We start from the raw sequence: 17,028 nt of genomic DNA, 5'->3' as shown, positions 1-17,028 counted from the left end.
AAGGGCTAGGGGAGGGAGAAAATGAGGAATTGCTAATAAACGAGCATTAAGTTTCAGTTATGCCAGATGAATACATTCTAGAGATGTTAACTAATAGGCACGGTGTTGTATGTATGTTAGTTAACACTACTGGATTGTACACTTAAAGATTTGTTAAGAGGGTAAACCTCATGTTAAGTGTTCTTACCATAATGGAAAAAAAAGACTTTTTTTTCCTAAGGAAAAAACCTAACACATTCTGAAACCATTTTCTTATTTTTATCTTTGCCTTTAAGTTTTAAAAAATGTATCAATGGTTCACTAAGCATTCTATACAGTTTCTTACTAGTTAAGTATTTAGTTAGATCCTTTACTCATCGCATAAGAAAGACTATAATGCTATAAAAGCAAACAAAAACTTTCTATGGAAGAATTTTCTATGAAATCCATAAGAAAAGGAGTAACAGAGACAGCAGACTCTGAAGATGGACCTATGTTCAAATGTGGGCTACTAATTACTACCTTTGGGATCTCGGTAAAGTAATTTAACTTCTCTGAGTATCAATTTCTTCTGTAAAAAGAGACAAATAATATCTGCCTGATAGAACGGTTATGCAGGTTAAAGTCTCTAGAAAAATACCTAACATACAATAAGATCTAAATAAATGTGAGGTCTCTACTGTTACTAAAATCATATTAATAGTGTTATTAAATTATATTACAATCCCTTTGAATAAAATCCCAACTCCTTATCACAGCTGTTGTTGCACCCGGCCTCCGAGATGGCCCCCAACGGTCCTCGCTTCCTGATATTCGCACCCCTCGCACAGCTGTCTTCCATGCTGCACTAAGGCTGGTCTGTGTGGCCAATAGCATATGTCAGAAATGACAGTATGCCACCTCCAAAATTAGGTTATGAAGGACTGTGGCTTCTATTTGGGGTGTTCTTTCGCTTGCCTACATCTATCTCACATACCTGGATCTTCCACTTCGGAGGAAGCAATACCATGTCATGAGCAGCCCTGTGGAGACACCCCCATGGAGAGGAACTACAGGGTCTGGCCAACAGCCAGGGAGGAACTGAGGCCTGCCAGCGTCCACACAAGTGAGCGGGGAGGTCAACAGCTTGACTGCAACCTCATGAGGACCTGTGAGCCAGAACCACCAGCAAAACCACTCCTCAGTCTGAGATTCCTCAGTCTGAGATGAGTGTTCCTGAGTATGAGATGTCTGTAGTTATAAACTGTGGTTCTGGGGTAATTTGTTACATGGGAATAGATAATATAGCTGACAAGGTCCTGATAACCTGATCCTTGTCTATTTCTCCAACCTCAATTCATATTGTCCTTCTGCTCCTTATGCTCCCGTTATAGAGGCTTTCCTTTGGCTCCTTCAAAGGGCCAAGCTTTTCCCACCACCTTTGGGTCTGCTCTTCCCTCTGCCTAGAATGCTCATCCTCCTAATATCTGAATGACTGGTTGCTTTTCAGCCTTCAATGATTTTCTTTTTCCTGACTATACCTACTTAACATATATCCCATATTTTACTTCACCCTGTACTCAATTTTCTTCATAGCACTAATCACAATCTGTAATTTCTCCCACACGTTAGGATAAAAGTGCCAAAAAAGCAGAGACCATACCCATCACATTCTGTACTGTATCCCCTATACGTATTCAGAACAGGGGACAGAGTGGGACCTAAATGAACACTCACTGAATGAATAAACAATTAAAACTTTCTTTTTGCAAAAATAAAATAAAACAAAACTATAAAGCTCACTTCAGATATTAGTTATGGTAAGAGAGGCCTGACATTCTTTACAGTAAGCACTGACTAGAAAGGTTATCTTTGTTAGTGGGAATGCAATTTTATAATGATAACTGGGAGAGGTTTACAGTATACTTACTTGATTTTGGCCACAACAAACAGATCGTTGAACAGGAAAAGATGCCGCTCCTGCCTCTGCAGACCTCGTTTGAGCTCTACCCGGCCATCAATTAGCAGAGTCCTACTGGAACACACAAATGAGGAGAGAAATGTACATGTGTCCACGCTGGCAGCAGGACTTTCCCTGGAACAGATCAAACACCACAGATCTTTAGTCAAATGATCAAATATAGGATCGAGCTCTATAAAATTATAGCTTCTGGATGGTCAAGAAATATACAGCTCTCTGTCTTTTTAATGCAATGGCATAGTTTCCTAATTGGTCCCTCAGTCTTTCTCTACACAGTGGTCTTTTACATCTCATTATGAAATTTTTCAAACATGATGCAAAATTTTAAGTTTTAAAATAAACCCATTTATACCCCAACCTGGATTTTACCATGAAAATTTTACTGTATTCGCTTTATTATATATATATCCAACTATCTATCCTTCTAACTATTCGATAATCCATTCCATTTTTAGCATTTCAGTGTAAACTGTATACAGCAGTACATTTCTCCTTAAATACTTCGGCATGAACATCATTAACTAAAGTTCAATATTTACTTATAATTTAAAGAAATGAGTGTACAATGAAATGCAGAGATCTTAGGTATATATTCACTGAGTTTTCACAAATGTATTCACCCGCACGGTTTAAAACTTTATCAAGTTAGGAAGATCATCATCACAGCAAAGTATTTCCTCTTGTCCCTTCTCAGTTGGATATTTTAGCTGAAGACGGCTTCTATGTACTGACCTCTGGGTTGTTTATTTCTTCACTGCAGGCTGAGACCATCAGCTCAAAAGTATACCGGCACCAAACTTACCTTTTTACCCGCCCAATTATTTTAAAAATTGCCCCCATTTGTAGCTTGACTGCTTTGCATGTGTCACATAACTACACCGATCTCTGCTAGCCTTGATAAGACAGAGCAGTGATGGTAAGACTCCAAGTCACTGCTGCCCATCAGAGTTCTCTTCCTTGCTATGCTACTGAACTAGCTCCCCGAGATGTGTAAGCTCCAGGGACCCCCTCTCCAATCTTCCTCACCTCAGGAGTTCCCTTGCCCTTCTCCCCTTCTGGATGGTGGTCCTTTGACCACAAGCCTCCAGACAGTCTCATGCCATAAGGGACTTCCTTTCTCCTGCAACCCTGCCCAATGATAGCTTTTTCTTTGTTCAGTCCCTAAATCCCTCAAATTCCTTACAATAGTCAATCCCCACCCTGTCACCCTCAAGGCAACCACTCTTCTTTTTCTCCACCGAAGACTAGTTTTACCTGTTCTACGATTTCACATAAACTGAGCCGCCATATGCACTTCTTTGTGGAAGCTGTTTTTTAGTCAGCTTTTATCAGTAATCCATTCCTTTATGCTGCTGAATACTATTCCACTGCATAAATCTATCAAAGTTTGTTTATTCATTCTCCTATTGATGGGCTGGGCTCTTTCCAGTTTTTAGCTATTACGAATAAAACTGCTATTAAACACTGTACTGGTCTTTTTGTGACCCATGTTTTAATTTCTCTTGAAGAAAATCTAAGAATGGAACTGTTGGGTCACAGAGCAGGTAGATGTTTAATTTTAGAAAAAACTGCCAGGTAGCTTTCCAAAGTGGTTGTTATCAATTTTTATTCCCAACAATATTGCAGGGGAGTGCCAGACACTCGACAGCCTTACCAACACTTGATGTTGTCAGTCCTTTAAATTTTGGCCATTCCAGTGGGTACACAGTAATGTCTCATTACAATTTTAATTTGCACTTCTCTGATGACTAATGACGTTGAACGCTCATGTTCTTTTTGGTTGTTTGTATATTTTCATTTCTGAATCATCTTAAAATCTTTTGCCAATGTAGAAAAACTGGGTTATATATCTTTTTATTACTGAGTTATAGGAATTTTTTTATATATCTTGGATACTCGCATCCTTTGTCAGATATGTTTTACAAATAGTTTTTCTTTGCTGCCTGTATACTTTCTTGTGTTTTTGATGAAGTTTTTAAGTTTTGATGGAGTCTAATTTATCATTTCTGTTGACCGAAGAAATCTTCACCCACCTCCAAGTCAAAGAAGATATTCTCTAATGTTTTTCACTAAAATCTGTATAATTTTAGTTTTTACATCTAGGTATATGATCTCTCTCAAATTAACTGCAGCTTATGGCATAAGGCAGGGGGGGCTAGGGTTCATTTTGCCTTTCTATATGGATACCATATTACTCAGCACCATGTGCACGGAAGACTTTCTCTTCCTCAATGGATTGCTTTGGCACCTTTGTTAAAATTACATAAGTATTAAGCATGGGTCTATTTCTGGGCTTTCTCTTCTGTTCCACTGATCTGTTTGTTAATTCTTATGCTAGATACACATTGTCTTCTAATTTTACCTTTACAGTAAATCATGAAATCAGGTAGTATATATCTACCAACTTTTTCTTGTTTGAGGCTGCTTTGGATAGTCTAAGTCTTTTGTATTTCCATATACATTTCAGCGATTAATAAAGATGAACACAAGAGAAAAAGGCTATTGTGGCAGGGGAAGAAGAGATGACCTCAGTTTCAAATATACTTTGTTTGAAATTATCAGTGGACTAGGTGGTATGGAGAAACCAGCCAGGCAGCTAGCACTTAGATGTCAGAATGAGATGTAGATCTGGTAATCATCCAAACACAGGTGCATATATGCTATGGGAATGGCTGAAACTGCATAGGGAAGGAGCACAGAATATGAGAAAAAGGCAGAAAACACCTCCCTGAGAAAAGATGTGATTTGAAGTGGTGAGGAAAAGAGAATCTGTGAGCAAGGTGGAGGCTGCTGAAATTGGTAGAGGGGTAACAAGTTGAAGCCTGAAAAGATGTCTGGGAAAAAAATCAGTTGGTCATTAAGACCTTCAAGAAAATAGTTCCAGGAGATTGGTGAGGTTCTGCAGAACGTGAATGGCCTGGAGCTTGAGGAACTAAGGAATGAGAAAGGAAGAATTGAAGTCTGGTTCTGGTTATTTTTTAGCAGCTTAGCACTACAAGGTCACTTTAAAAGGAAAGGCAGGAAAAGGAGAGAAACAATTAGCCCTGAAGGTGAGTGTTATTACCCCTCATTTTGCAGATTTGGAAGCTGATGTTCAGAGCAGTTAAAATACACAGCTACTAAGTGAGAGAGATTTACAAGTAAGTATGGTTTCAAAACATGTACTTAAAAAAATTCCATGTAGCCTTTCAAAAGGACAAGCATTTCATTCATATTGACTCATCCCTCATCCACCCAAGGTAACTGAACTTAACTAGTTTAGGACTTAATGGGAGTGGGGGAAGAAGTGGGTTCATCCAAGCTTTTTTGCCAAGCAGTGTGACACAGTGACTTATTTGGCTGCCTCAGTTTCCGCATCTGTAAAGGCAGCTGGACTGGAAGATCTTGAAACAGTTTTTATAATCTGTATACCAGACTAAGTATAAAAACATGTACTCAAAAGGTGGAATTAATATTACTGATGAGAAGGAAACAGATAATGGATATGGTTAGCAAGCAACCCTAACCTACAGTTTATAAATACAGAGATAAGCATAGTTGAGAGTCACCTCAGGGAAACAAGTCAGAGTTGAAATAAAATAAAAACCAAGAGACATAATAACAAAAATAGCAATAAGAACTGAAAAATGTTTATTAGTCTAATGGAGCTCAAAGAACAAGAATTTGTCAGAGTCTCCATCAAAGTACAGGGTATAAGAGGCCATGTCCTGTCATCCCAAGTATCTGGTTCAGGTGATAGCCACAAAAAGCGGAGATTCTCGGTTATCCATGTTTCTTGGGTTGGAACAGTATGGGTCACAGGGTCTGTTCTCCCTTGGGTATACTACACAACTGAGGGCTCTCTGAGATAATATCTGAGTGGTCAGCCATCTGTTCTCTGTTACAATTATCCTCAAAGTGTGGTCCCCAACAAGTAGCATCAGCATCAACTGGTAACTTCTTACAAATGCAAATTCTGAGGACCACCACAGACTTAAGGAATCAGAAACTTGGGAGGGCTGGCTCAGCAGTCTGTATTTTAACAAGCTCTTCAGATAATTCTAATGCACGCTGAAGCTTGAGAACCACTGCTGTCCAAAACTCTGTAACACCTTCTGGCTCTAACATTCTAAGAGTCTACAACTCTGTATTCGAAGTATTAGTGGCATATATTTCTACTTCAGGTAAGGTGAACTTCTGAGAGCCGTTCCATCATTTCCTGTAGTTTTGAGGCTACAGTTAACTCTCTGAGGAAGTGAAAGCCATTATGCTCACTAAATACTAATTAAGCACATACTGTATGTAATTTAAAGAGATGTATAAATGGGGAACAAAGACAGTAAACCAATCAGAGTCCTTTGAAAGAAAAGGGAAAGGGAGTTTCTCTGTTTAATACTGCAGATTGGAATTAGGCAATGAGAAAAGGCCCATCATAGAGAAAAATCATTTCTATTTCAAATTCTTTTGGGATGGGGAGTGGGAGGAGGCATAATGGCATCTTTTATTATGTAGTAATTTTCAAATTTATAGAAAAAAAGAACAAAATTTCACTTGCTGTTATGAAAATTGAGCAAGGACAAGGCTAGCAAGCAATGAATCGATGAAGGAATGGTTAACACAGATAGCATTTTACACAGCTTTAGTTTCTCTATCTCCAGACAGAAAAGCTTTGCAAGGAGAAAGGTCATCTTTTGCATTTTGGTTTTAAGTTCAATAAGTAACTGCTTTTTAATTATAATTATAAACCATCAGATAGGGGCGCCTGGGTGGCTCAGTCACTTAAGTGTCTGCCTTTGGCTCAAATCATGATCTCAGGGTCCTGGGTCGAGCCCCATGTTGGGCTCCCTGCTCGGTGGGAGCCTGCTTCTCCCTCTCCCTCTGCCTGCCCCTCCCTCGGCTTATGCTCTCTCTCTCTCTCAAATAAATAATTAAAAAAATAATAAACCATCAGATAGCAGTATAGTTTAAATTAGGGATCCTTAAACTATTACTCAAAGTTTGCAACCATAAATAGTTTAGGCTTTGTGGGCCATATGGCCTCCGCTGTCAACTTAGTCAGCTACCTAAATGAACACGTGTGGCTATGAGCCAATCAAACTTTATTTGCAAAAACAGGCTGCTTGTCTGGGCCATAGTTTGATGACTCCTGGTTTAAACAATAGTTCTAAATCATTTAAATGCTCGTAAATAAAGACTAATCTGAAACAATTAGGGAATTAGAATTGTTTGTTTGTTTGTTTGGGGTTAGTGTAGGCCAAAATTTAATTAGGTTATTGTTTAAAAAAAATGTTTTGCATTTTAAAGCAACTCCAAAGGATTTTCATACATAATAACTCACTTTCCACCTCACAACACTTTCAAATAAGTAGATGGTAGTATGGGGGAGAATCCAAAATGAAGTTAAAATATTTTTCTTTTTCATTGTGGATTTATCAATATACATGTCGGCAGTCTGTCATTTTGAAGATCCACATATAAGTATGGCAAGAGATACCTCACGACTTTAGCAAGCTAAGCATTGGTTAAAAAAAAATACAACCAACATTCATGCAGTAGTCTGGAGTAAAGATAAACATCTCAGTACTCACATAATTTAAAATGAAAAAAATCTGTCCTAGAAGGAAACAAAAGCACACATAACCTTTGTGTTTTTAAAATTACAATCTTAATCAGTGTTTCCTACTTAAAAATGTATTTCTCAATTATGTGACTCTGAAGTGTTTATTTTTATTCTGAGTGCAATGTAGATGTGTTTATTTTAGTCTTTTAGAGTATGGAAATGGGGAGGAGGGCAAGATTGTAACCTTCTATTTAGCCTCTTAATATAGCCTGATTAGGATTTACAAGTTATAATTAACAGAGCTCTAAGATGATCTAACAAATACAAGCTGAGTCTAAGAATTAACCTGCTGCCGGTTTCTTATATATTAACATTCTATTTTCAAATAGGTTTGTGAAGTCATTTCTAAAAGGCAAAAAGGAATTTTAGAATCTTAGTAATGTTTTACTAAAACTAGATAATAGCTTTCACGAAACTTGGCCACAGTAATACCTCTTAATATTTATTACTAAGGCTCATTGTAAAAGTGAGTTTACTTTTAGGTACAGTTTTAGAGGTGGTGGTGTTTCATCTTAAATCACAGAAGAAGAGAAACTAAAATTCAGAATACTTTTTGAAAATGTCTATATTTGTAAGTGATAATTAATTAGTAATTATGATGGCAAGTACTAGGTAGGATCTTGATAACCTCAAAGCCTAGCACATGGTCACCGCTCATTTCAAATGTCATCTCTTCCATAAAAATTTTCTTTCAGTTGAACTCTTGATTGGTATCTCTTAGGTGATATCTAGCACTTAGATCCTGCCTTGTACCTCTGAAATATTCTCATTCAACATGTATTGGGTCTATGACTACTGTATAATAAATTGATTCTTTGTACAGTGATAGGGTTGCCTTTGGTGCATGCCTGCCATGCACCAGGTGCTGGAGATAGTCGTGGTCCCTGGTGGCAGGGGGTTAGTCACGTGACAGCTATATCAGACAAGTAACACAATGACAAACTAGTGAGGTATGTGCAGTAAGAGAACTTCAGAGGACTGGGGGTACAGAGAGGGACAACAATAGGAGTCCCTATCTGAGACTGGATTGGTTAGAAAAGTTTCTTGGAGGAACCAAAGTCTTAAAGGATAGGCTGACCACTGAAGGCTGAAGGGCAGTCTAAGTAGGAAGAAGAGCACAGCAAACATGCCTGGTTTGGGGCAGTAACTGTGGGAAGTTCAGAAAGACCAGAGTGATGAAGGCCTGAGAGGAGGAGTGGCACATGAGGAAGGGGCCATATTACGGATCACATTTAGACTTTATGTGAAAGCACAAAAGATTTTAAGCAAGACAGGGTGTTTTGTAATTTGCCGAAGAAAACGGATGAGGGCAAGCTTAGAGGAAAAGAGACCTTTAGGAATTTACTGCAATAATCTTAGGCAAGAAATGTCATGAACCTGAGTTGGCAGCAAGAAAAGGACAGAAGATATAGGGAAAAAAAACATATCAAAGAGATATTAAAATTACAAACTGTGCAAATTTGCAAATTGATTAGTTATGGGGGTGAGATAAGAGATAGAACTAAGAAAAGAATATAATCTCAGCACCCAGCCTTTATTTATTTATTTTTATTTTTCATCTAACACATATCTGCTAAGCATCTCTATGTGTCGGCGAGGCATCGGGCTAAATGGTGAAGATATGGGGTAGGCCACTTAGATTTATCCTCTACTCTTGTGAAACTCTGAGTCTGGCTCTACCGTCAGCCACGGTCTTGCCATCACCCATCATTTTTGCTCAGTTCCCTTTGTAGCGGAGGTTGAAAACCACAGTCCACAATCATTTTATCTGGCCCACCCAGAGGTTTCAAAAACATTTGGTTTTGAATATCCAGTTCACCACATTTCCCTCTCTTGCCACTTTTTTCTGTTTACTGCACCTCCCAGGGACCTGAAAGCATTTAAGTCTGTGATTCAAGCCTTAGTGTTACTGTCTTTTCAACTAGCTTAATTTTTAGTTTTTTTTTTTAAATCATGATTAATTTATACACAAGATAAAATTTGTCACTTGAAGCATTCTAAAATGTTTTATTCAGTGGCATTTAGTATATTCACAGTGTTGTGCAACCATCACCACTATCTAGTTCCCAATATTCTCATCATCCCCAAAGAAATACCTGTACCTATTAAGCAGGAACTACCTGTTCCCCACTCTACCCAGTCCCTGGCAGTGACAAACTTCTTCCTGTCTCTATGGATTTGCCTAGTCCAGATATTTCAGATCCCATCATATGTGGCCTTTTGTGTCTGGTTTCTTTCACCTGGCATCATGTTTTCCAGGTTCATCCATATCTGTCAGTACTTCATTCCTTTTCATTGCCAAATAATATTCAATTGTATGGATGGACCACATTTGTCGATCCATTCATTAGTTGATGGTCATTTGGGTTTTTCCGCCTTATGACTATTGTGAATGGTGCTGCTTTAAAAGTTCATGTACATATTTTATCTGAACATCTATTTTGGGGTCTTTTTTTTTTTTTTTTAGTATATACTCAGGAGTGCAATTTCTGGGTCATACAGTAATTGTTTAAGTTAATGAGAAAGTGCCAAACTCTTTTCCACAGTGGCTATGTGATTATACATTCCCATCAGCAGTGTGAGGGCCCATACTTTTGACTCTTCTCTCTTTGGTCTCCACATACAATCACATTTTATCTTTTAAGGGTATTCAAATAAAAAATAAAAAATAAAATCTCCTGAGTCTAGATACTCACAACCTCTCCTATAGTTTGTAATGAACTCCTACTTCCTTGCTCTCCCTTCTTTAATCTATACTACTCACTTCTTACTTCTATCTCATCAATCTTCTGACACACATTGTCAATGATCAGGGCATGTACACTGTCTAAAGAGTCATCCCAATTTATTAACCTAGCTTTCAAGTTCTAACATCTATTTTAACCTAACCGGTTGATGATATCTCACATTGGACCTCTCCATATTGCCTGTGTAAAAGGTAACCTTTGTGAGTCTTAAGAGAATTAGTCCAGAAGCAATTTAGAACAAAAAGACAGGACTACTGAAAGGAAGCCACAAAACCTACTATCAACATCAAAATTCTATCTTTTTCAGCAATAAGAATTTGTCCATTAGATATTCATCTCAAACAGGTAACATTAAAAGCACATTTTCAGAAAATCTAGTCTAAAGCGATTAGCGGTCTTACTGACAGGATAAAACATGGGAAAGCCTATTTACATTTCAACAGTCATCATCCAGAAAAAATTACATTCAAATTACTGAAGAAAACTGTACATAGATGATAATGTGATGTGGCTGCATGCAATTTGTGCATCATGTCCACCTCAAATTCACTTCCCTGCTGCATCCTGTAGCTCATATTATACGGTCTGAACTCTGACTTTGTGTTGTAGAACCTCAGAGCCTAGTGATGATGTTGATAATCAAGATCAAAATGAACGAAGTTAGGATAAGCGTTTGTAGAGTAGACAGAAGAATGGCTGGATAAACAGTGTGAGCAAGGCCTTAAAAGCAAGAAGAACAAAAGGGAGAACTTTTAAATTATCAAAATTCTGATCAGAACAGGCAGCAAAAGTGATATAACGAGACCAACAATCTTATGCCAACAATGCTAATATTTAAAGAGTCAGGAAAACATAAACATTACAAAAGCAAAGACAGAACAAGAATAAGAAAGGAGAGAGTGAAGGACCTGGGAGGACAGTGATAAAGAGTTACACTACCAGCGCACGATCACACACAAAGAGATATTACTTCCAAAAAAGGGACTAAACTACATAACTGCTTTAAAGACACAGAAAGTTGACACAGAAGTTGCTCAACAACAGCTATTAGGAATTCACTTAGTACAAAGCACGTGACAAGGCATTATAAGAAAGGAGAGAACAAGATCACAGGAGCATTGCCTCTGAGAGCTTAAAAAACAACAAAACAACCCAGTTTGCATACAAATGATACACAATGATGTAAGCCCAAGTAGACAAAAACCTGGGCTTCAGAACACTGAGCACTGCAGTGAAAATAGCAACTCTTTGAGAACAATCCTATTTGATTATGAAATAATCAGCAGGAACAGAGATTCCAACTAAAGACTGGAGAAACCTTTAAATTTAGTCACTTATATGGCCTGTTGACTAACAATACTGTATATCTTATTTATCAACTAAAATCAGTTTGGGTCAAATTCTTGAATCAGATGAGAATGCTGACCATATTTAAGCTACTCAAGGAAATTTCTATGTGTAGTGATTACAGTGTGATATGGTTCTATGTTAGCTTGTTTACTGACTCAACAATGAACCAAGTTACCAACATGCTGGCTGGGCACTCTAGTACTTCGACTAGTTTGGTTCAGGTAATAATAATGGTACACTGAAAGGAACAAAAGAATCATACCTGATTAAAGGTAGTTCTAACTACAGTTTCTGGATCTGCTAAAGTTAAAAAATATCATTGGATAACTTCTAGTTAGAAAATTAAGAAATATCATATTATATACCTGTGAACTAGAAAGTCCTCAAGGTAGTAACCTAAAGTCTGCCCTTTAGGTAGTATCCTAAAGGGCAGAGAGAGCAGACTTAAGTTATCTGCTACCTCCAGCTCACTTAGGCCAAAATGTTAATATTCAGGTTGATACATAAGTGAGGTGAATCAATTAGTTGGTTTGGAACTAACAGAGAAGAGTTGCCTTTGATAGGAAACTTTACTATTTTACCAAAATACCTACATAATATATTACAGAAAGAAAAAACCACACAATAGATACTTACTTTAAGCCTTTTTTTTTTTTTAAAGAAAATTGCAGCAATGAGTTGAAGTCTCTTAAAGAAAAAACTCTCGGGAGGTTTTGAAATAAATTTTTGAGCACCTTCTTGGTCTTGATAATTTTATTTCAAATTAAGTCAATTTGGGAAATAAAAGAGAAAATAATTTTTTTAGTGGATGCTAAATAGAAAGTTCAATATTAAAGGAATATTTTAATCCAATGTGTTGTTTTTCTACATTGAAATAATTAAACTGTTTGATGAAGTTTAACCTTTATTTTTTAAATCCCAAATCCTATTCCATATTTATAAATAATTTGCTTATACTCACATATTAATGACTGCCTACACTGCATGAAGCACTATTCAAGACACTAGGGATATAAGCCAGTGAAGCAGCCAGAGGCCAGGAAAGAATTTCACCTTTCATTGGAGTGAGTCAGGAAGAGGGGATGGTTTGAACAAAGAGACAGGACCTATATGGTGAACAGGATGGAGGAAGACAAAAGTGGAAGCATGTAGTACTTGCTTAAAGAAAATTTAAAAGAATTAATAGTTATGAGTTGGCTAAATTTCCTTAAGTAAAAACTCATTAGAGGCTTTCTGAAAAGTAGTAACTTAGAAGAGAAATCATGGAGGTTGGCAGCTATGGAAGTGGTTGGATATATTTCAAAGGTAGACCTTAATAGGATTAGATGATAGACTGATTTCCGGTGTAAGCAACTGGAGGAGGGGTGGGGATAAGGAATTTGGTTTTGGGTATGTTAAGTTTGAAATACCTATTAGATGTCAAAATGGAGATTTTAAAGCTATGAAAGAGATCAGGCCATCTAGGGAGTTAATACAGAGAATTGGCTCAATTACTGAGCCCTGAGGCCCACTAACATTTAGAAGTTTGTAAAGAAGGAGAAACTAGCAAAGTAGAATGAACTGGCTGTCAGTAAATAGCACCAAGAAGCCCAAGGAAGAAGGGAGAGACTGGAGCGTCCAATGCCAATGTCAAGGAAGATGATTTAACCACTGGACCTACCATTATGGCATTCACCAGTGACCCTGTCAAGAGCAATTCTGGTGGGCATTCATGAAGAAAGGATCCCAATCTGGTTAACATCAAATTTTTTGTAACTGATGATTCTGCAGAGTCACCCTCTAACTTGTCCAATAGCAAATTCAACTTTTGCAAAAAAACAAAAAAATTGTTAAAAAGATACCAGATAAAATTGGAAACACATAAAAATGTATCTAAACCCAAGGAAGTGCTAATAAAATGGCCTTGGTCATTAGTTGGGAGGGCTATCACAAAGCTCCAAGAGTATTCTCTCATTGTAAGAGATAAAGCAACCAAGCTTAATAGAACATAAAAGCTATCTCATAATTTCATATGTTCCAGAAATTTCTCCCTCACAGTGCTAAGAAGTACCTTCCCTTGGAGAATGCAAAACATACTTTCTTGTGCTTAGCAGCAGTAACTTCTATCAAACACTAGCAGTTTTTCACAAAATCGGTGTTTAAGTCAAGAATTAGTATGTTATAAAAAGATGTCAGAACTTTCTTTGACAGACATTTCAGTTTTTGAGAAGAATATGTTTTAAAATGACTAGGTACATGAAAAGGACTTGAATAACTACCGAAAAGCCTAGGGTGCCGTCTTATTCAACCTTTAGGACTGAACACATTTTCTGTCTACCAAACTCAATCAAAATAGGTGACTGAATTCTAGAAAATAGGATTTAGAAATTGTTAAGGACACCAGTAGTTATAATTCCAGAAAAAGAAATGGTCGCGTAAGTCCCATACCATAACATGAAATGCTTTTTATTTTTTAAATTTTTATTTATTTTTGAGAGAGAGGGTGCACGGTGGGGGGGGGGGCAGAGAGAGAGGGAGAGAATCTTCAGCAGGCATCGTACTCAGCATGGAGCCCGATGTGGGGCTCAATCCCATAACCTTGAGATCATGACCTGAGCTGTAATCAAGAGTCAGATGCTTAACCGACTGAGCCACCCAGGCACCTCTGAAATGCTTTTTAAATAAGTAAATCTCGGGCACCTGAATGGCTCAGTCGTTAAGCGTCTGCCTTCGGCTCAGGTCATGATCCCAGGTTCCTGGGATCGAGCCCTGCATCGGGCTCCAGGCTCAGCGGGAAGCCTGCTTCTCCACTCCCCCTGCTTGTGTTCCCTCTCTCGCTGTGTCTCTCTCTGTCAAATAAATAAATAAAATCTTAAATAAATAAATAAATAAATAAATAAGTAAATCTCTGCTGCTGGCTTGCAATAAAATATTCTCATTTTTCCCTTTTGATAAAAGTACCCAAAGTTCAAGTAACTGAGCTTTCCAGATAACCTGGTTGTTTATTTTACTGTAGTAAAATTCACTTATTGTAGAATAAAAACAGTAACATATTAAAAAGATGTTTTAATTTGTTTGAGTTAGGGCCGACTTAATATATCTCAAGTGTTTCATTCAAGCCTATACTGGGAAATCTAATGTTGACACTATTAACCTTTTAAAGCATTCAAATTCTAACATACCTTCCAATTTCAAACAAAAGTAAACCCAAGCCATAAAATAAAAGCTTTATGTAGAACATACACAATATATACTGTCAACAAATGTGCTAACGTTTTTTTAAACGGTAAAGAAAAACAAGTTTTATATTTACTACTGCATAAGAAACTATTTACCAGTTACTAATCCTTTTCACCTGGGACTGTCACCATTGGTGCAAGTATCTGAATGAAATTATGATGTAACATAGCACTTGAAAAGCCTGGCATTTTAAATAAGTCCTTTTATCTAAAGTACAATTTTAACATCTGTCACCAAACAAGAAATCAAACACAAAAAATCCTCTAAATTGACCAGGCGTGTGTTGACTGGCATCTCGATGTGTTGAACACAGTGTAATTAGATATAAAAAAGATATAATGTCACAGAAAAGAGGTACAACTCCAAATATTGAGGGAGTTTAGGAGTCAGAAAGTGTCCTTCAAGACAACTAGGGAGTGAAGCGGGAAGACAGATGGGCTAGGAAGACGAGAGATCAGAAAAAGTTTCACAGAGGAGTCAGCATTTGATTTGAGTCCTTTGGAGAGTTAGGTTTTGGACAATAGAGAAAAACTTCAGCACAAAAAGATCAGGCGATTTGCTAAAGGTCACAAAACTACTCATTGCACAGTCAAGTCTGCAACAATGGCTTCTCAGTGCCCAAAGCAAGTAGGCTTTGGATTAGGCATTACATTTGGGGCAGAAGCAGCAGTTCGGGCAATACTTTTTGTACTGTTTTTCTCATAATAAATGAGAAAAATTTTTCCATTTTTCTGGCTAAAATAGGTCACAATAAAAAAGGTATTAACAAATATTTAGCAAAAAGGACACAGAGAACAGGAAAAATTTGTTTATGTTTAAATAATTAACAGAATATTCCTTCTCTCTAAACACAGAAACTATATGAAATCTTTTTAAAAAAATGTCAGGATCCTGGTATATCAGTAGTATCTGACTCATGATAGGTATTGTAACTATTTGCTGACAGAACGTACTACAAATATGCCACGTGGCACTTAATTATATATTACTTATGTCCTCTACTTATTTTGTATCTGTATGCCATGTTTCCCAGTGAGCACTTTATACTGTGCATCAAGGTGGGATCCATGTCTTCTTTCTTCTTTTTTTTTTTTTAAAGATTTTATTCATTTATTTGAGAGAGAGAGAGTGGAGTGAGAGAGCAGCAGAGGGAGAGGGAGAAGCAGACTCCCTACTGAGCAGGGAGCCCGACATGGGGCTTGATCCCAGGACCCTGAGATCATGACCTGAGCTGAAGGCAGACGCTTAATCGACTGAGCCACCCAGGCGCCCCTCCATGTCTTATTTCTAATCCCGTTTCTAGAACTGTGGCTAGTACAGAGGCCTCAAATGTTTGCTGAATAAATTGCTAAACAAAACAACCTTAGTTTCTTCTCCACCTACAAAAAAAAGTAAAGTGGAGAAATCCCCCAATTTATCTGGATCATTCAGAAACCAAAACCAAACCCCAAAGCCACTCTGCTCTGATTCTGCATTGGTACTAATACTTTTTAGCTGGAGTAGGGCAGGGGTGGCTTCCGGCTGGTGATTATCATGGTTCCAAGAGCCAGGGGAGCAGTGCGTAAAGAACAGAACTAACTCCCTTGAGTGGAGGCAGACCTATTTGATTATTTGCTCCTGTTCTCTACCTTATTCTGTGATTGTAGTCGAACCTTGACATCCATGCCACTCTATTTCTGGAATTCTTTTCCATCACTGCTCCTAAATAAAAATAAAAGAGGAGGGGAGTAGAATTCCAGAAAGATGAATATTTGACTTCACACAATTTAGTTCATAGTGGCAGGGCTTTTTTCAAGTGATCAAAGCATTCCAAAAAGTGAGAAAAAGCTAAAAGCTATTAGAAATAACCTAAGCCAACTGTCTCTCTTGCCCAAGTTAACAGACTCTAACTCAAACTCACCCCCTCAAAGATTTGGGCTGTGTGCACATGTACAAAAGCATGTACTGGGATGCCCAGCATGGTTTTGAAATTCTAACCCCTGACACAAGGGCAAATCTTTCAATTTTGCTCCTTACAAAATACAAAGCTTGGCATATACTCAACAAATGTTTACTGAACTGAAACTCAAACTAAAGAAACACAAGAAACATTACTCTCCAAACAGATTACAGTCATGGGGAACCATCTTTTTATTTATTTATATTGATTTTTTTTCATGGGGAACCATCTTATT

General features: G+C 37.5%; 1 protein-coding gene across 15 annotated transcripts in view; it reads right to left on the bottom strand.

Moving 5' to 3' along the window:
* Window positions 1-17,028, bottom strand: part of ARHGAP20 (Rho GTPase activating protein 20) — a 127,024-nt gene that overhangs the window by 48,445 nt on the left and 61,551 nt on the right. For 9 of the 15 annotated variants that reach the window (XM_064577454.1, XM_064577451.1, XM_064577456.1 and 6 more), the window contains one exon: window positions 1,889-2,053. In XM_064577454.1, the coding sequence (XP_064433524.1) occupies window positions 1,889-2,053 (165 nt within the window). Of the gene's footprint in view, window positions 1-1,888; window positions 2,054-16,482; window positions 16,556-17,028 lie in introns of all 15 variants that reach the window. The other 6 variants (XM_064577452.1, XM_064577453.1, XM_064577460.1 and 3 more) reach the window with 2 other exon arrangements.

This window comes from Mirounga angustirostris, unplaced genomic scaffold (assembly GCF_029215605.1).
Source record: "Mirounga angustirostris isolate CCGP_5_RB_7025 unplaced genomic scaffold, mMirAng1.0.hap1 SCAF_13, whole genome shotgun sequence".
NCBI lineage: Eukaryota > Metazoa > Chordata > Mammalia > Carnivora > Phocidae > Mirounga > Mirounga angustirostris.
This window is presented reverse-complemented; position numbering and strand designations above follow the sequence as displayed.